The sequence below is a fragment of the Anopheles coustani genome, chromosome 2 (genome assembly GCF_943734705.1).
Source record: "Anopheles coustani chromosome 2, idAnoCousDA_361_x.2, whole genome shotgun sequence".
NCBI lineage: Eukaryota > Metazoa > Arthropoda > Insecta > Diptera > Culicidae > Anopheles > Anopheles coustani.
In genome coordinates this window covers 93,991,034-94,011,213 of record NC_071289.1, presented here as the reverse complement: position 1 = coordinate 94,011,213, position 20,180 = coordinate 93,991,034, and the positions used below count along the sequence as shown (strand labels likewise).

The following is a 20,180-nucleotide window of genomic DNA, read 5'->3' as shown; positions in this document are numbered from 1 at the left end:
CGGTGGCTTCTCTTGGGCCCAGAGGGTCGTTATGTCGTGCCATGCGCTGTGGGCGACATCACGAAACGGTGCCCACATTTGTCACCTCCACTTGCTTTAGGCGCCCCGTTACTTCAAACAACATTTGGGAGAAGCTTGCGATTGGAGGGAACAAGAACAAGGACGTTACAAATGAAGGCAAAGAAAAACTACTGGAAAGAGTGGTATGCTCAAGATTTGCAATGGAGCATACACTTTGCCTTCGAAACATGAAAATAACAAGGGACATTCTTTTGCGTTCCAACGACGGAACACAAGCCGAAAGACGTTATTTAATCGGGAGGAAAGATTTGACTTGACCCTTTCTCGTAACAAAGCCCGCGTCTCCGAGGGAAAGATCACGATCTCTTCAGCGACAAATTCAGTAAACTGCGAATGAATCAAAACGTTAAACATAGGAAAAATCCCCCTCCCTCTCTCTCCCTCTCTTACGTTTTCTAGAGGTCCCAGAGTGGAAGATGCAAGTTACTTAGCCCACTGAACGAAAGGTAATTATGCTACGGGGAAGCGGTTAATGTTTTACTTTTTCCGGAAACATCTACGGGCGAGGAAATGTCTTGGCGAGTTAATTTCGAGTGAAAGATTTCCTTTCCGGGCCGCAAGTACCTGGACGACGTGCGGACACTCGTCGAGACATGGCGTTTATCCGACGATAATTGGCGAACGAGTTTTGGGCGGAAAATGTTGAAACGCTTTCTCTTGCACAACCGAAAACAAAAAACAACGAAAAGTCAGAATACATCCTCCCACTTTTGCTCGTCGAATCCGTGCAGATACACTCGTACACCATCTCTATTGTTTCATAACATGACTTGGACGTGACGTGAATATGTGGAGAGTCCAACATAAAGTGCCGATGGAAATGAGGGCAAGGAAGAAAGCATGTTTTTAGCCCGGCACACAACTCACCCTGACACAAGGACACGAACACAGGATGTAATTTTCTCATGGTGAGCAAGAAAAGTCCATCTTTCCCCCCCCAGCAACGGGTGATTAACCTCCGGCGCGGGAGAAGAGAGAAGTAAACAAAACAACAGCAATAAAAAAAACCGCCGTGTCTAAACGGAATCGTTGCAGAAGTGCATGTCCAGCATAGTGTCGCGTGTCGTTGCACTCATTGTCTCGGTACACAACGCAAATAGGTCAAGCGAGGTCAGACATTCCTGTTTTGAGGCACGCACGGCACATAACACCTTTCCAGGAGACAGGTTCGGGGAGCGTTTGGGAAAGGTTAGTGACGGCGCTGCCTACTTTGCTTTCTTCTTCTGTGGTCTTCTCGCGTTACCGGTCCGTTCCTGCGGAGGCTGATTTTACTTTCGTTCGTGTGACACACGGTCGGTCGGGGCGTTCCGTCTTGCCATGCCATGCTCGCACTGGTGCGTTGAAAAGTCGCATGCCGCTTCTTGCTAGGTCGGCATGGTGTTCGTATCGGTCAATTACGGGCGCTTACAGCGAGAGGAAAAAAAACGAAGAACGAACGAAGCCCAACCAGACTCGATCGATGAACGCGGTCCGGTTTCAACTGGTTGCACTCGAGACCAGAGAGACTCGATGCCGATATGGATTCGCGTCCTTGCCATGTTTAAAAGGGTGATTTACCGTCCCTTCTCTTCTCCGTGCCGCTCTGCGCCGACTCGAACTGGCACGAGGGAAACCTTCGCCACGACACCTAAGGGAGGGAAGGCGTAGGCAAGATTATGAGGTGCAATGCAGGTGTAATGCAACTAGAACACCTACTCCATACGAATAAAAAAAAGGAACATAGATAAATGACTTTGTGATGCTCATTATAATATCAAGGAAACAAGCTGGAGACCATAATTTAAACTAAGCAATTGTACCCAGTTTGTTTCATCTACCTCTTAATATTGGTAAAAGATTGATGTCATTGGCTTTCAGCTATTTACTTTCGACCTGGTACCAACACTTAGTTGGGTTACCCCGGCTAAACCCGGACCTGGATTGACTGATTGACTGATCGATTCATATTTAACTCTACTGTTTCAATTCGTTAATAAAAATATTGAATACCTAGCAAACGTAAATGAAAAATACGCTTTCAGTAATACAATTTACTTAAAATAGATCATCAGATCACTTATTGAACCACTGTTCTTGATCTTTTGGAGGCGTTTAAATTGTACGGCAATATTGATTGAAAATCATCCCTGGTTTGTAACTTTGGATAAAACATGAAGTACTCATAGAACATAAAATATTACTACTTGTTTGCTACTTTTAACTTTTATAAGTGTAATAAAAAGTTAAGCAACATTAGTGAACCGTTTCTTCGTACCGTACGATATGATGAAAAATCACGAAAAACAAGATTGAACCCAAAAAAAAAAAACTCACCGACCAACTCCGGAGCGACCCTCGACACCCTTCGTCGCCGGTCGGGGGTTGAGGTGAACGTTGTCGATGAGAACACCCTGTGCGCCCTTACTGTTTTCGAGGTTTTCTCGTACCCTTGCGTTCAATTGCCTACGCTTGTTGATCTCGGCTTTAGAACTGCCTCACCGGATCGGTCATACCTTCCAGCTTCCCATGCGCTTGCCCTAGCCGTTGCGTACAAACGAGTCTCAAGTTCACGACGAATGGGGCTAAGTGCAGGGTATGTGCGTCAACGGGCGCACATAAAGTTCTGAGTACAAACCGGTCCGCGGTGATGACCACCGGGGCTTAATGTTCTCTTCCGTGCGGCTTTGAGACGAAATTGTGTCCCATATCGTCAGATTAGGCCATTAAGAGAGATCGGTCCTGTTTGAAGGATGAAGTTTTCGGTGGCAAGAAAAACGGATGGCATTGGGGCGCGTTGTTGAAGGTTTCTGTCGACTCTGTGTGGCGCCAACTTGGAGGTAAATGTTGGTGGTCAGTAAAAGGCCTTTTGCAGTGCTCGGTCTTTCGTCGCTTGCATGTCGAATGCAAAGTAAATAAACTAGACTCCATTGCAACTTGTTTTCGTACCGGTCCAGTCGGTAACCCGTTCGACATGCCAAGCCTTTTTGGAAGCTGCGGAAACCGGATTGGATTGAGGTTTCGTGGTAAGAACAAACGAGAAACTTGAAGCTGAGTTCCGAAGGGTTCTAGGACGATCGCCGATTGAAACTCCGATGAGGAAATCGGATCGGACCAACCAACAAGCGGCGCGTGAAGAAACGTGTTTCCAAACCTCGATTACCAGCGCTTGAGAATTGCCACATTGACGTCTGTTATTCCGCATCCATGCTGGCTGCTGCTTCCTTTACAGAACCGCTAATGGCGTGGTTTCATTGGGGAAGCGAAGAAACGAAAGAAAGCAAGCACTACCAACAGCACACCCCAAGAAGGTTGGAAAGAAAGGGAGAAGCTGGTCAACAACTGCAATGCAAGCTAAAGTAAAAAGTGCACGATGCGATGAGAAACGATGTAATCAAGTGTGCGCCAGAGTAAAAACGAAACCAAACAAAAACAAAAGCGCACATTAGAAGTGCATCGCAGGTCGGGGACGAGGAGTGACGCAGGGGGGGGTGGCGCGGCGTTGGAATGCAACTGCAACTGGCTGGGGTTTAGTGATAAATTCAACCCACAGCGCCGCCGTGATGCTGATGGGCTTCCAAAACACACTCCGAAGCGAATAAAAGAAAATGCACCAACCAGCGAACGAAACCGAAACGCAGCCGGGCGGCGCATGCGAACGAGGAAGTGAAACTGTAATAAAAACATAGAGATTAGAGTGCGGCCTGTGGCCGAATTGAGTCGCGCCCGGTGGCGGGGGGTCGCCCCGGGAAGAGAGGCGTTTACGTAACACACACACGACACACTTTTGCGCCACTTTCCGCCACCGGAGGACGGGCCGCGTTTTGATCTAAATATCTGCATGGCAGGATTGGCCTCCGCCCCTCCCCCCTAAACCACCCTCCTTCGGGTTGATCCTTACTTGGGGAATTGGGCCACGCGATAGGTGAATCGGCGCCAGTGTCCCGTTACCCGCAATAGGCTTGCCTTTGAACTTTTACGTAGACGTCAGCCCGAGCGACCTGACCCAACTTGGCCCGGTTTTGTTCGAACAGCGAAAGGTGCTATATCCCCCGGGTTGCGAGATAGGGAAATTCGTCACGCATTCAACTGCCACTTACTGCCGACTGTCCATAATAGTCCGTTCCATCCACCTGTCTTTGGTCCATCTTACCGATTTACCAATTGTGTACTGCTAAGTTAAACGTAATGTTCATAATCGAACGATACTGATTCCTTATACTGCGTTAACTTCTAAACAAAGATTCAAATTAAAAAAAAAAATTACACGAGGTAAGTAAAAGAGCTATTCGTCATCACAGAGATTTAATTCCTAAAGAAGGAGTCGAATCTTAATTGAGTATTGAATAAGTAAAAGAGAAAAGAAAAAAATGTACACACTGACTCTCAAGCTTATTTAATCTTTTACTGGGTTGTCCATTAATTAGAATTTTAAAAGCCTCACCAGGTTCAAAACCCTTGCATGTGGTCATGTTTATTCTTTATGTTTCCATTTTAAATTAATATATTTTATCTTGGGACCCCATTTTGATTGATTCATTCCAACAAAAGAGAGTTCTGTGCGATTGCAATGTTTTGAGAGATATGTTAAAAACAATTTGTAAAAAAAAACTTGATGAAAAAGAGACCAGAAAGTAATGTTGCATTAGCAAACGAATGTATCAACTATCGATGGGGTTAGTAAAACATAAGACGTAACAGGTGCATTTGATCGTTAATAAATCGCATACTAAAACAAACGACAGCAGTAGACTTTTATTGATTGAATTAATTTGCACTCACGTCGGTCATAATTCTCAACGGATCGTAAGTGACCACTTTGACCACGGCCCACGAGAATCAATCGCCTTTCTTCAACGCAACAACAACAACACAACCTACACCCAACTCCAGTCCCTGTCCTTCTTATCGAAAGTTATTTTTATGATACGCCGGGGTAAATGGTGGGGTAAAATTAGCCTCCTATCCTACGTTGCCACCGTCGTCGTCGTCAGCGCACGAATAAATCTCTCGCACGATCTCTCGCTGGTGACGGTCCGTGTGTCCTATTGGCATCGAACGGATCACATATCGGTTGGGCGTCGTGGTAAAAATAGATTTCCTCCCGTAAGTGGCGGACGGGGAGAGTGAAAGGGAGTGTTATGTTTCAATAAGCCCCGGGAGCTAGCTCCCATCCCCCAGCTCAAGAACCTAAACGGAGGCTTTTCACCGGAGCAGAGCATAACCAACCACTTCCAAAGAAGCTGTCGAGAAGAAAAGGCAGAAAGGAGTTGGTTGCGGTGTCGGGTCCCGGGCTTGACCATAAAAGTTACATAAACAAATTACGCCATTCCCAACGACACCGAAGGGGGGGGCGGCGCCGGGGAGAAACAATCTTACTTGGCCGATTCCCCCGAAAAGTGCTGGAATGGGCTTCTTGGGACTCGGAGTCGGGCGAAAAAAAAGGGGCCAATGAAAAGCGATTCCTTTTTTGCCCAGCGTTCGAAAAACAGATTCGATAACGAGAGTGAATTGCGCCGTCGATGCTCTCAGGTGCTGCATGTGCTTGAGCTAGGGGCTCGGGCTAGGGTTTCCTATTGGTGGCCATTGCCATTTTTACGCAACCGCGCAACTATTCGCGATCACCGTGACGGAGCTCGTGACGGTTCGTCACATCCATTGGCGATGATTCACTGCGCGGAGAGCCGAAGGGAGCTGCAGGTTGACGAAGGTGATGTTGGAATATTCTAGCCCCATGCCCACGGCCTGGGGCCCATCCTTGCCAACGAATCCGAACCAAGGCGACCTTCGACGCTCATAATTGTGTACCGATGAGCATTGGGTTTGAATATTAATGACCACTTCTTCCCGTTCCGAACGCACCCCGACGTCGGGCATGAGGCGTGTCTCTTTGACGACGCATCCAACACGCACCATTGAGCTGATTAAATGTCACTTACCTCCAAGTGCATCGGGCGACGCGGGGCCGTCGGGTGTTGGAGCTGCCTTATGAAAAAGGAAAAATAAAAACGAATCATTTTCGCTACCTCTAAATGCGGCATGGGACGAGTTGATTGAATTTTTAATCAACACGAGCGTCAACAAAATGATTTCGAAACTTTTCCCCGACCTTCCGAACCGTACCGAAGGCCCTCGCCGGAGGGGCGGGGAAGGGGCGTGACAAGGGGGTTTCGGGCACACACGGCAAGCTTCAGTAAACAAACATGTCCAAAACCCATCAGAGCAAGAGGTTCATTTGTACGGGAGCATGAATGTTTCTTTGATTTGCTTTTCAAGTTCAACCCCATCGCCCAAACTGAGTGTATGTGTGTGTGTGTGTGTTTGTATGTGCGAACACGCGTGTGGCCATGAAATTGGCGATGCTCGTCGAATGCAATTTTATTTCATAAGGACACGAGCGACGAAGAAAGGATGTGAGTGAAAGGAACCGCGACTCGGGTCGACTGTGGTGGGGAAGAAGAGAGTTCAGCGGAACCGGTACGAGGAAGCCATTGGCTTGTTTATGTTGTAGGTCACATTCCACCCCGAGGGTCACTATCTTTGTTTTTCCTGTTCCTCCTTCACCCTTGAACCCCGATCGTGCTGACAAAGTTCACCGCCTTTCCCTGTCTCGATTTAATGTATGTTATTATGTATTGCGATCAGTCAAGGCAAACATCTGGAAAATGCTGTGTGTTCAAACAAAAAACAAGCTTTTAGCCGAAAAAAAAGAGAAGAAAACCCCAGGCGGTTAGCTTACACAACTACGACGCTTCACTTGGGGAAGAAATAAGTTTTGACAATCTTTCATCTCACCATCAATCTTTCTCGTTCGCCAAACCCGCCTAGTCTAACGCTCGTAATCGTCTTTTCCGAATCGTGCCAACACACCCGTAACAGGGTTTCCCATGTGTTATGCTCGAAGGAAAGGAGATCAGTCATGCTCGCCGCGGGCAACACGTGTCGAAATTCATCCAAGATATAAGATTATGCGTTCACTCATCGCAGTTTTCCACAAACTTACTAAACATCGCATATCTTTCTCGAAAAAGAGTGAATATGTCAAACAGATCTTGCTTTTCTAATGTTGGTAAAGAGGTTAAGGTGCTCCGAACGGAGTAGACGTCACTTCATTAATCCACGTAGGGGAACCGATCCCAAATCCTATTTTCAGACTCATCAAAAATGAGTTAGTACATCAAGTATTTCACCAAAATTTACGAACCGTTGAATCACATTAATTTAACCTGGAAAACCCGTCATCGCTCCGATAGACAAAGTACGGCAAAGGAGATATCTTTGTTAGCAGAGGAAAACTTTGTGATGTCGTTATGTTTTTAACGGCCATCGCATCGGTAATTCAAAACATCGAACCGGGAAAGTTGTACGCAACGCTTGTACGCAACCGAAAAGGTTCAACATTTTTACGATTTTACAATTGTTTTTTTGTTAACTATTTTCAAAGCAAATTACTTTGAAAAAATGCCTGTTGAACTTTACATTTAGGCTGCTTGAAACCGGAACAAGATGGTAGATGTGTTCTAAGAATATATTGTTAGCCCCGAAAACATCTTTCAAGTTGATATATCATCGATACATCGTCTTTTGTTCCATTCCTGATATCATTGGTCAATTGGCTAAACTAGTTTTATGACCAAACACATAGCGGGCAACGTCGGATTTTCTCAACAAAATATTGGGCAGATGAAAATTGTTAAGGCTACGTTAGATCATGAAAAAGAAATAAACTTATATCCAATGTGTAACAGGGAATATCGAGGGTAAATCAACCGGTGGTGAAAATAATAATAAACTCACTCAGCACGTTCGCTCACCTTATCACTAAATATTTATTTCCATTTTCATTATCTTCGCTAAAATATTTCTTCACGTTGGAATGATTGTCGGATTTTTTCCCTAGACCACACAATACCATGGGCGAGAAAAACGATATTGTTTCGCAAGTACAAGCCCCCGTCGATGGTGGTCAATACCACAAAGAACATTCTTTACAACATTTTACAAATTTAAAATACTAGTGTGTGGCTTTAGTAATTACGTCCGCAACGAATAACAGTCTCACACAGCAACGGGAATCAGGGCTGCTGGTCTAGATAACACTTTTCTTGATTAGGTTAAATCCAGGGCTGGACTACATAGTGTGGCGCTATTCTCTAACAGTGGAGTGACAACGGAATTGACTTATTCTCGTCTTGTTTAAGTACACAATCTCACAGCTCACCAATATTTCCTCTGTTCCTTTCCTGATTCCATGATTCTACTCATATTAGGGAGGTCCATTTGAAAACTGCTTTCATGATCATGGTAGTGGTAGTTGCAGTAGTTATAGAAGTCGTCGTCCTTATCATCATCATCGTCGTTTTAAAACACATCACATATCAATTGCGACCGATATCTTATCTACCGTTGATGCATCCCTACTGCCTCTCTCGTAAATGCTCCTCTATCTGCCAGTAGCACGTCTGATTGCACGGACGCCACCGCGGCTACTTTCTTTTCTCGATCTTCTTGATCGTTCGGGGGAACGAAGGGAGGGGGATCGCTTTTCCTTACGCTTATCTTTTGTAGCGTCCTTGACGTGCGTCGGTGATTGCGCCCCACAGTTCGATGATGAAATCGTCGGTGAATCCGAATGCCTCCAGATCTGATGCGTCGATCGCTTCCGCAAAGTCCATAGAATTTATTTTATTGCTACCTAAATCCCAGATCTGTACGGATGGAGAAACATGAGTGGGTCATTACTCACTCGTAACTAACTTTGCTTGGTAGTCTACATACTTGTGTTGCTAGTTCACTATCGTTGATTCCCATGAAGGAGTCGAGCAGTGAGTTAATGGCATCAATTCCACTTTGTGTCGCATCATCGTGCTGGAAGTAAATAAAACGATACCACATGAAACCACGTTCAGCTGAAAGTAAAATCTCCCCCGCTAGGACCAGCGTTTGCCAGCCAGGAAGCAAACCTCATCCTCGATGGCTGCATTGCCGTTGGCCTTAAACCGAAGCGTTTCCTTGCCGCTGCCGTATCCTTGCTTGCCCGGCTTGCTGCCCGCCGTGCCCTTGCGAGGCGCGATACCCTGGAAACCGCTCTTCATCGGCTCCACCAGGCGGATGGTGAACGTCGAGCCGGTCGGTATGTCCTTGAGCATTCGGGCCACCTCGTAGTGTCGCTTTCCGACCACGTTTATGCCGTCCAGCTTCTCGATGTGGTCTCCAATCTACGATGGATAAGAAAAACGGACAGTCAAACGATGCAAACGGGTACCCGGAATTCTTACTACGCACCTGTATATGCTGAATCCGGTCGATGACGCTGCCACTTTTGATGCGCTTGATGAACGCATACCCTGCGCCGTTGTCCGTGATCGTCAGCCCGAGGGCGTCCTCCGACTTCACGATCTCCACCTCCTTCGGGCGGCCCTTTTTATGTGCAAAGATGAAATCGTTCAGCCCGATCTGCCCGCCCAGCAGGTTGCTCATGTCGACTTTGTGCGAGTTTAGAGTGCAGAACAGAATCTGTAACAAAGGAAACATATTCGTTTAATTGTAGAGTTCACTTGATCTCCCTTCCACTCGAATAATGATGACTAAATGGGAATGATTTATATACATACGGAAAGTTATTGGATGCGACTTAATGATAGATAACCGAAAGGTGCACAGTTGTTATTTACAGCGTTCATATAAACATAATAAACTTATATTTCTAAATCTCTCTACAAGTGCACGTGGTGTTTCGCTCTTCCACTCTAACTCACTTCCATTCACAGCCACTCTGGAATAAAATGGATATAAAGTGAAAAGGATACTGTGTTCGATACACTCCAGTCACTGCGGCAACATGCGTCCAACGTGTCTCGAAAGATCCACCCCGAGGCGAAGACTGCAGACTGGCCTGGGCCACTTCTTCCGTAAAGCGATATGACGAACTTTGCGCTCACTCATCATCTCATTCACTCTGCTCTGGTGGGGCCATCCCATACTTTTGGGGAATGGGAAAACTGCGACCCGCCGCCGTCAGTCGCGGTTCTCTTGCTGACGTTGCACAGTTTCGAACGATTTTCGAAATCCTCCTTTCGAGATCAAAATTCCAGTACGCACAAGAAGAAACTAATCTTCCTCTTGCGCTCTCTCTCTCTCTCTCCCATGCTTCTGCCCACGACAGCAATGCAATTCATTATTGTGCGGTGTTTTCCCGGCAAGCACTCGCTGTAAGTGCCACCAGTCGGCTTTATTGGCCGACTTTATTTTCCATTGACCTCCTCACGATCGTCATTAGCGGGTGGATGGATGGATTGGATGGCAAGCGTGGCGGGTGAATTTCCTTATGAGTTTTCTACTCAAGTGGCCAGATGCCAGCGTCACACATCAGCCTTATTTTGGTTTTCCTTGGGTGGGGTGTGTTTAATTTGCTTTTTTGTGCGCTTGTGGGAAATTACGACGCGCCCCGGGCAAGCCTTAAGTGCATGTTATGGCTCCAATGTGTGTGTGTGTTTATGTGTAGGTGTGTGGTTGAATCTCTCCGGTTGTTGGAAGTGAACGACATCAAATATTGCCCATTTATCTCCCTAATTTCAACCCCCCCAAACGGGCAAGTTGGATACGAATTTTCCAACAATTCGTTGTTTGTTTTCAGCCGTTTGAGTGTATTGCATCTTGATGGGTACGTGGCACAGAGCTATCTCTACAATTTGAAGTCTTTGGAGCACAAATATGACGTGGCTGCTCAATAAACCTTCTTGAGGTTACGCGTCAACGTGAGTGTTTATTTACGTGCCACAAACAATAATGTGCAATAGCCGAAAAATATACATTTTACGTAACAGTCTCCATATGAACCTAGCAGACCAAATTGAAACCATATCAAACATTAAAGACACACATTTCTCGCGTGCGATGCATGATCTGTTTCATGGGTTTTCATGCTTCAAACCGATAACCAACCTTGAGACACAACCTTACGCTGTCTAACCTTGACATTTGGCCTCCTTCAACGCGAAATCAAACCAGAAAACCACCAGAGGCAAGAGAATGAAAAAAACTTTCAGATTCACGACATCGTCTAAATGCATATGAGGTGTCACGTTTCGGCCCGCTGAAGCCACGACGGTGCGTTGGGAGTCTCTCTCTCTTTCTCTTTCTAAAGCCACGCCGAGAAACTTGGCTGTCGACGACGGCTTTTCCAACTCCAAATCGATCATCGTCACACGTGTGTTCGGTCCACAACACGGCCTTTCGCCCCCTGTTCACACTCGCTGGGGTTCGGTGGTAGCGGAAGTAAATCCATCTGGCCGGAACGTCCGCCCCATACACACATACGTGAGCAACATCCTCCTCTCCCAACGGGGTGTCAAAGTGGTGCAACGCCCCCGGGGGAGGAAAACTTTCCTCGCAATGTGTCGACCGCGTGCCAAACAGAGCGTGATTCCGACGTTGTGTAGGGGTCGTGTTTTTCTTTTTGTATGTATGTATCGGCATGTCATCTGCACTCACCTGTGCCTGGGCAGGGGAAAAATTAACCTTTGCTGATGCATTATGGCAACACCGAAGAGCTTGTTTGCGAACTTGGTATTGGAATGAACGGTTTTCCCATGCAGTTCTTCTAACAGCAGTGCATTAGACAGGACAGAAGCTACTCCAATTTCCACCTACCATCGTTTCAAATTGCAAACAACTACTCATGGGACGGAGCTTGCGGTGCTAACGTCAAGGGAAGCCCTACACGAGATCAGGTTCTTAGAGGACAACAGTCAGATCCGAAAAAGCCCCTGTGGTTAGGTTTAAGCGTTTCTCGACCCACGTAGCTCGTATGACGTGAACTTTCTAATTCAATTGAACGAAGGAAAGAGTAAATAAACGAATGGTTGTAGATTATGCCGTTTTACCACCTTCCAAGGTCCAAGTAACTGGAAGCGTTACAGATGAGCCATATTTGTGAATTGACTGATCGTTACTGGCGAACTAAAGCAGACGCGTAATTGGATTATTTGACATCAAAGCCTCGCGGCATAATATAATAACATTAGAAAGTGCCTTTAGCAGCATGACTAAAAAAATTTACAAAAGGAACGTTCGAAGTCATTTCGCTTGTCTCCGGAAAAAGGGTTAGGGAAACTAACAAATAGTATATACTAAGAGTCAGATAAAATGGCACAAAAATATCACACCAGTGTGCATAACACAACATCAACACGATCTTTGCTAAACAACGATCTTAGTAAGCCCGTAGCCGTTGCCACACAATGCGCACGTTGCTATGCAAACATTTTAATCTCGCAAACATCAACTGCAAGAAAACTGCAACCAGCAACCTAACCTCTTCAACCTTTTCTTTTCCATGCTCGCTGCTGGCTTGTTTGGTGTTTTGTCCTCCCAGAGTCATGTACGCCTTGTGCCAGCCCAAAGCACGTCGTTTGCAGCAGCTCCCATCGACGATGACAATCTGTTTCCCTCTTCCCCCCCGCCCCCTCGTCGTTGGCCGTTTTGGGGTGTTGTTTTGCTCTTAAATCACGAAAAGAAAGCCACTACTACTCCGATGCCGGTCATTTCACTACGTACGAAATAACGGTAATCAACCGCTCGAGCAACCGCATTTCGTATGGTTTGGGTTGGGAAGCCGTTTGACTCTATAGCCAGAGCCAGGGACAGACCGGTTCTAGTACATTTTACTCGAGGGAATTAATCCAATCCTATGCTCCATTTTCAGCACTGAGACGCCCGCCCTTCTCTACCAGAGCTCGGAATTGGAGTCACCATCTGGAGAGGGTTTATTACATTTGAGTAGTTTTTTAATAAGCACTTGGAAAGTATTTTGACTGAAACAATCCGGATGTAGATTAATCATCTTCGATCACACCCTCAAAATTTCCTTCAAAGCGTTTCAACAACGGCAATCTCTTACGATTGCACAGAAAAGTGCATCTCGTGGCGTTCGAAATGAAATCACTTACATTTTTCAAATACGAACTTGCTCCACATGCTTCCACCGGGTGGACGGACCCCGGACCACAACACCGTTCCCTCTTTTCCGGCTTCCTCCTAGGCAACGGTAGGAGAAAGTTGTAGGACAGGTCGGTTGCTAATTTCACCTCGGAATCGGACGCAAAATCTATATGCAACCCCGTCTTTCTCAAATGTCCGTACCGATCACCTCCGGCCGCTCCTGCGTACGCCACTCAGGTGGACACTATGTTGCAGTATAACGACGACGACGATGATTTCGGACCCAACCGGTAACCCGAACTAGCAAATGGAGAGAGAGTGAAGCTAGAAACAGAAACCTGTCCTTGCTACTCGTCTCGCCTTTATAACTATTTCTACAGTTGTCCATTTTCACCTCCATCTTTCTTCTTCTACGGCCCATTCGCTAACGTATCATATCATTTTCTTATCGGAAATGGCTACAAGGTGCTTCGATGATTGAAAGAGATACCAAAGTTATGATCGAACGAAAGAGAATCAGAGATCTTAAATTGAAACGGGAAATGAATTTAAAGTATAATATAAAACCCTCACAAGCTACTTTTAATTTTCCTATGTTTCTTATCACTAATATTCCCAACTTAAACAAAGCGCTTCAAGCCCTAGGTTTAACAAACAATTTTAGCTGCTTGATATTTTTTTACGCAACCGTGTGCTTACAAAAAAAATACGTAGTTGTTCCAAAGCAAAATATGTTTACCTTCCTTCCTGCCTTTTCTGTATCTCGTCGGATCGTGATGTTAATGTTAACAACAAATGCATTTGCACGTTCCGCATTGTTAAACAAAACAAGCTAATTCGAACATTTCAGACACACTCACGCACTCAAGCCGACATGTGTCGCTCTGAAGCCGTTGCAGCTCCATTCATTCATCCATCCAGTATCATTTTCCCAGGGAAGAGATTCGAAACAGGAACATGCTCCACGAACGCTGGGAGAAAACGGAATGTTTTAACCTCTTCAGCAAACAGCTTCAACTATATCAACACACACACGTCTCTAGGTTACAAAGCTAACCCCGGTGGGATTGGGGAGATGATCAATTGAACTTGTTCTACTGCAACACAAGTTGATTATTTCAAACGGCAAGCAGATATATTTTACCGTCGATTATTGTCTTCCTTGTGTGAGTAGAGTTTCGCAAATATGTCGGTCATGCAACGGGCTCCGTTTGCGTTGAGCATTATCCAACATCGACGAGATACAACATAAGAGAGGTCGGTCTTCTTCAGTGCGGTTTACCCACTTCGCTCGGGGAACATCCCCAAAATTTGGCTGGGGAGTGGACTCTAAGCCTGTGGCTCTTGGAAGCCTATTTTTGGCCCGTTAATGATGTGCCTATGATGTAGCATCTCATATACCAGAGGTTCCACAGAACGATCCGAGCGGAGGGAAGCGAACCGGCCGCAAAAGGAGAAACCCACAAGAATTCCACCGAAGAAACAGGTTAGCGGATCTTCCAGCGATCAGCTTTGGGAACAGACGATCATACCAGACGCCATCGGCAGAACAGCTGGTTTACCCAAACTGACGTTCATCATCATCATCATCATCATCATCATCATCGTCGTCATCGTCATCCAAAGCACAAAAAAGAGGGAAAACGGTGCAACGCTTGCGAGAAGGTTATCGAAGCCGGCCAGAAAGTGGTTCGTTCGTCATCGACCCAATTTCTCGCGAGCCTCGGCTCTTGGCGAGTCTTCCCGTTTGGAAACCGTTTTCCTCCGTGCTTCTCCGTGTGCCGAACTTTTTATTGCCTGAATTTCATCATACGATCGATTCCGGGTGGAGGGGGAAATCGGCGGGTCATGCTTTTGAGCTTCCTAATCGAAACAACATTCACCACGGGAGACTCGTAGATTTACCGATCTGGATTGTGCGCAATCGCGATTTTTTTTTTTTTTGCTTTTGTCCAAATCGATAAATTAAAGTCAATTATTTGAAACCTGTTAACTTTTCGGTTGGCCTAACTAAACAAAAAAAAAACAGAGAAAGATGCTGAGCGATAGATAGACGGAAAGAAAGAACTGAAGACTACTGTTTGCATCTGCCTGAAAAGATTTATATTGCATGATTACAATCGGGTTTTAACGTTTGATTGGATTGATATATATATTTTAGTTTGGACGATCGTTAACCAGCCAATCGAAATCCTGATCGATCCATTCGAAAACCTACGGCTTTGCCACCGAGCTTCCGGGTGCCGGGTGTACCATTTATTTAGGGCCCACTCAATTCAACGTAACCACTAGCATATAAACAGAGCCTTGCAGCAAACCGTAAAATGCAATCGAAAATATGCCGTTATGCAATTTGACCGTTCACGAATTTTCCAAACGCATTTTCCTTCCCGAATGTGTGTGTGTGTGTGTGTGTGTTATTGGGAGGAAGCAAATAAAATTGCCGGGCTTTATGGTGTGTTTAAACCCACGATTAAAGAAGAGCCGGAACGATGGAAGTTTGAGTTGGAAAGTTTGGACTTGGTTGACCAACCAGAAACGGGTGAAGTTCCTTTCTCAACGCCGCGAAGACAATTTCAAGTGGGCTGCATTTTGATTTTGTTTTAGAAATTATTGTTACTAACAATTTTATCAACAATGACAGCAACTTGGAGCTACATTTTAATCAACTTCCTTGAAATCTGGAAACGTTCATCGAGCGATAACAGAGCGCAACAACAATTCGTGATTGAGCGCTTGTTTGTATGACAAGCGAAATTGATTGGTTGGCAGTATGGTGGACGACATACAGCGCCAATCGGCAACCCTCAAGAGCCAAAACGAACCTCACGGTCGCCATCACGCCTCGTGGCCAACATCCGTGCCACATGGCACAGCTTCGTCATTCGAGGATAATAATAATTCCTTTAGCGTTAAACACAGGGGCGCGAGAATCTGTCACGTTTATCAGACGAGCTTGTCGAGCTGGCGATTAGGCACTTCAAGTACCCTTTCCGGCTGTCTTCAGCACAACGGAGCCGCGGCTGATGAGTGTTTGGCCGGTGTTGGAATGTGCCAGATAAGATAGGGGCGCTTGCAATGCGCAGTTTTTAACACTTAAATTTAGCTACATGTGCCATCCCCAAGCTGAAGCAGAGTAATGCCTGTGTTAAACATTCACCGTGCAAAGCGTGCAAACGAGTATGAGCGCTGGGACTTACCTCGTCCATCGGGAAGTCGTAGCATTCGGCGATCTTCTGGTAGAGCTCCTTGACGCTCGCGAAGCCGGTGATGAAGCCGGTCGGGCTGCCGTGGGCCAGCTGGCAGTTGAACACCAGCTGGGGCTTGGTGACGGTCGACTCGCCGAGCCCCGCGCCACCCCCGTTCGTGCTCATACTGTCGTGATGGTGGTGGTGTTGGTGCTGGATCGTCGGTGCTGTTGGGATCGGATGGTTTTTGTAGTTGTTGTTATCGTGGAACGCGGGATGATGCGGATCCTTGGTCATCGGCGGCGAGGGATTGGATATTTTGGTGCTTTTCTTATTGAACAACGGCATCGTGGGCGCGTTTGGTTTGGTTACTACACTGCAGAACACGCGGCACACACACGGACACGATGATCCAGGGTTAAACCGAAGGAAGTTTCCTTTCTTCTTTACTCGACTAACGCACCCGGAATGTGAACGGAGTTACGAGAGTGGGCGGGAAGGGGGAACAGGATGAGGGAGGAAAATTTGGCCTACTTTGCTACTGTTACAGGAAAACCGCTTCTACTATCACCAGAAACAACACACGCGTTTATCGAATATACACTAAATCGAAAAGATGGAAAACTAAATTCCCCTGAAGTATACTATGGACACTGTGCTCTCCAAAAGAATCGGAGTGATAAATATTTATAGGATCAGGACTGCTGATGTTGCTAGTTAGGAAAAACAGGAACCACATACAGGAGATGGTAAGAATGGTTTATTTGGGAAGAGAGAAAAAAAGAAATAGAAGGAACTTTAAAACACAACTTTAATGTTACATTAGATTAACGTAATGCCATAAACACACACACGCACACACACACATAACCACAAACGCAGGAAATTGCACTTTCTAGTTATTTGCACGAACAGCGAGTATTGGCCGACACCAGTATTGGAATGTATTTAATTCATTCGCGTCCCCAAACGGGTCATTCTAATCTACAGTGCTGCTATTTTGTACACACGCTCTTATTGCCAGTTTCCCGCACGCTCTGCCGTTGGTTCATGTCGAATGTGAAAATAATTTTCCTCCCGTTCGGGGTTGGCCTCTTATCTACACCGTTCGCGTATCTACTGATAACTGTACACTGTACACATTGGCTTAAAAAAAAAGAAAGGGAAAAGAGGTCTCGACCCGCCAGGAGATAGCGAATGTAGGAGAGCAAACAGTACGCGAGATAAAGATGTTGATAAAAATTGAACTCAAATTGCGACAAAACGTACCAGCGATTGAAAACGGCCACAGGCTATACTTTGCCCACATGGAGTGTCTCTGTGCAAACCAGCATAAAGTACCGCGGAAACAAGGGACAACAATGCGCGCGCTGACAGCGTGGACACACTGACGGTTGGGTAATTGGATCGTTTGTCGCCGGTCCGGCCGTGGAAAACACGAGAGGCCCGCTCTGCCCGCCGATCGATGATATCGCACCTCGATCTCGAGGGTTTTTGCGCCTGGTGGTTACCGGGGGCGGTCCGCGGCGCGTTCGAAGCAACAGTCGACCTGTGGAGAAGGGTGGCCGACCTTCACCGTGTGCGCACTCTCGCAGGGCTGTTCTCGGCGGGGCAGTTATGAACCGTTACCGAAGGCACACGGTTGCGGCAGCAGAATGAGGTTAGGTAGGGCGAGCGAACCCCAGATGACGGTGTGTTGTTTCACTTGACCGCGCGCAAGCGTTTTTTTTCCAGCGACTACTGCCTCATGCGCAACTAAACGGATACGACACAGCACGCGAAGGAAAAGCCCGCACCTGAAGCCCGCACACGCACACCAACTTTCACACACCGCGCGAAGGGCGCATGTGCTGCACTTCCACCTCTCCGCGGGAAATGGGAAAAACCGTAGCCAACTTAACTAACCGTACAACACTCGTCCCCTTCTCCTCCTTCGTGGGATGGGGATTTCTTCCGGTGAATCGAGCCCGCGAGTTCGTAGTTTCGGACGGCGCCTGCTGCACCAACTGATCGCTGGGGCTTCGCTTTTCTCACCGTGAAGCCCACACAGCTACTTTTCGCTAGGATAGCAATGTGTACGTAGGCACAGCGTTCGGGAACGTTACTATTACCGACCCGCGCGGATACCGTTGTATTTGGGCTGCTAGCTGAAGGCTTTCCCCCCACTGCTATTGCACCTATGTTGGATGTTTCTACTTGATCCCGGTTGCTTTGCTCACGGTACCCACGGTCATTCACTGTGAACTCATCTCACGCACAGCAGCCTACTACGTCCACGTTGCGAATTATTTCCACACTGCTTGGATAGCCGGAAGAGAGAAGAACCACCGCCGGTGTGCGTACCGTTCGCCGACTGGCAACTGACTGCCGATACAAAGTGGGAAGTAAAATGTGGAAGCGCGCGCGCGCGCGAGAGTCCGCGCGGTCTCCGATGGCGACCCGAACATCCGTACGATCGTTCCCGGCGATCATCCAGCTCGTCGTCGCTGGCTCTGTCGCAGCTTCCACGCACAGCCACCGATCGACGCGTGCGAGATAGACGAGATGAGAGATGCATTGCTGACTGTGCACCATCTTTTGGTTTTCTCCATCCGCATTCACCCTGTCGCTTTCGTTTACCGTTATCTTTGGAATCTTCCCGGGGAACTGGAATGAAACTATTGGGACGGTAAAGTATTCAGTTTTCATATCCTACGTACTCGCTTATTCAGACTGTCAGCGTAGTCATCTTTAAGTAATACATCATTTTATCCGAAACAAATAGCCAAATCGATGGCAAACCTATTAAACAAAAACGAGAGGCGTTATTTAATGAAGCCTTATTATGGTTCGTGCTATGTATAAACTGGACTTAAATCTTCCCCTCGTATGCAAGCCTACTTGCATTGTTTTGCATGCGGTTTCCTTTCGGAACACCCTTATTTAGTTTGCATAATATATTATTAGGTGGATGTTTTCTGTCTGCAATTAGCATCACAATGAGTGTTGGGACGTGAAATTGTCGCTTCATCAAAATGTGGGATGCCTGTTAGAATGGGATGCCGTGTGGTAGTGGTATGCTTTAAATGTGTATATTTTAAATGCCGCTACGAGCGATAGCAGCGTATACCGTGCAGAACCGCGACAGTTGATCGACAATGTCGCGGATCGCGAGTTCAGCGACCGCGCCGGATCGAACTCTCCCACCACTTCAATGTACAACGCAGCACCAGCTACAGGTGTGCGTGGTTACAGCAGGTGTTCGTGGAGCCGCTATTCGTGGCTGTCACATGATCCGCGTTTGAGTTTCGTGCGTTACCGGCAGGGACGGCGAGCCCTACATCGCCAAGGTTTACAAAATTATCCTTATACTTACCACTGTGAACATCCAAATTAAATGTACTTTCCCCCACAGATGATATTATTCGGTAAATTTCTCAATGTTTATTTCAACACAAAGTGTACGTGTAGGTCATCTACCATTGATTCCTCCAACAGTTTTTCGCAATGCCGATGTGACTATAATTTGTTCATTCGATCACATGATATCTCTCCGTCTCTTTCTCTTCCTCGTTATCGTGTTAGTTTCTTGCTATTTCTATTTCGTTCGGTTACCATACTCAAACTTTTGTAGATTATTACTTGAATTCGTAATAGTTCTTTATATCTTTGTGTTTTGTTCTTATGAAGACATTTCTCCCTCAACTCTCCTTGTAATCTTTATCTGTCTGACTTTTACGCCTGGAAGTTTGTTTCATGACCTAGTGTTAGTTTTGTTTCTGTCAGCTTTACATAGTTCAAGTAGCGAATAAACTTTTCCAGTTTTGCTTTGAGATATTGCATTGTTCCATTTTTTTGCAGATCTTGAGAAACATGTTTTACATTTTAATTCTATTCTTCCCTCCATTTGAACTTTTGTCTTCCTCTTGCGTCATACTATTTCTTCGTCAACGCTGTAGCTTCCTTAAAACCCATTAAGACCTAAACGATTGGTCTGGGAAACATATTTATGAA

The 20,180-nt window shown here is 46.3% G+C and overlaps 1 protein-coding gene across 2 annotated transcripts; it reads right to left on the bottom strand.

Moving 5' to 3' along the window:
* Window positions 1-7,873: 7,873 nt before the first annotated feature.
* LOC131262966 (PDZ domain-containing protein GIPC3) lies at window positions 7,874-17,496 on the bottom strand. 2 transcript variants are annotated; one of them, XM_058265073.1, is made up of 6 exons: window positions 17,457-17,496; window positions 16,200-16,414; window positions 9,343-9,573; window positions 9,021-9,275; window positions 8,836-8,925; window positions 7,874-8,765 (listed from the first exon to the last, which is right to left on the bottom strand). In XM_058265073.1, exons 1-6 carry the CDS (start codon window positions 17,494-17,496, stop codon window positions 8,613-8,615), a joined length of 984 nt encoding a protein of 327 aa, XP_058121056.1. In that variant the 3' UTR covers window positions 7,874-8,612. The 2 variants fall into 2 exon arrangements, with proteins under 2 accessions (XP_058121056.1, XP_058121054.1); XM_058265071.1 differs by lacking the exon at window positions 17,457-17,496 and having other exon boundaries at window positions 16,200-16,897.
* Between the last annotated feature and the right edge of the window lie 2,684 nt (window positions 17,497-20,180).

What these genes read in the sequence shown, in the direction of transcription:
- LOC131262966 (XM_058265071.1), bottom strand. Translation starts at nt 16,535, where the DNA reads ATGCCGTTGTTCAATAAGAAAAGCACCAAAATATCCAATCCCTCGCCG. An exon ending in ACCGGATTCAGCATATACAG is followed by an intron (nt 9,276 to 9,342) that starts GTGCGTAGTAAG and finishes TATCCATCGTAG; the next exon opens with ATTGGAGACCACATCGAGAA. An exon ending in ATAGTGAACTAGCAACACAA is followed by an intron (nt 8,766 to 8,835) that starts GTATGTAGACTA and finishes CCATCCGTACAG; the next exon opens with ATCTGGGATTTAGGTAGCAA.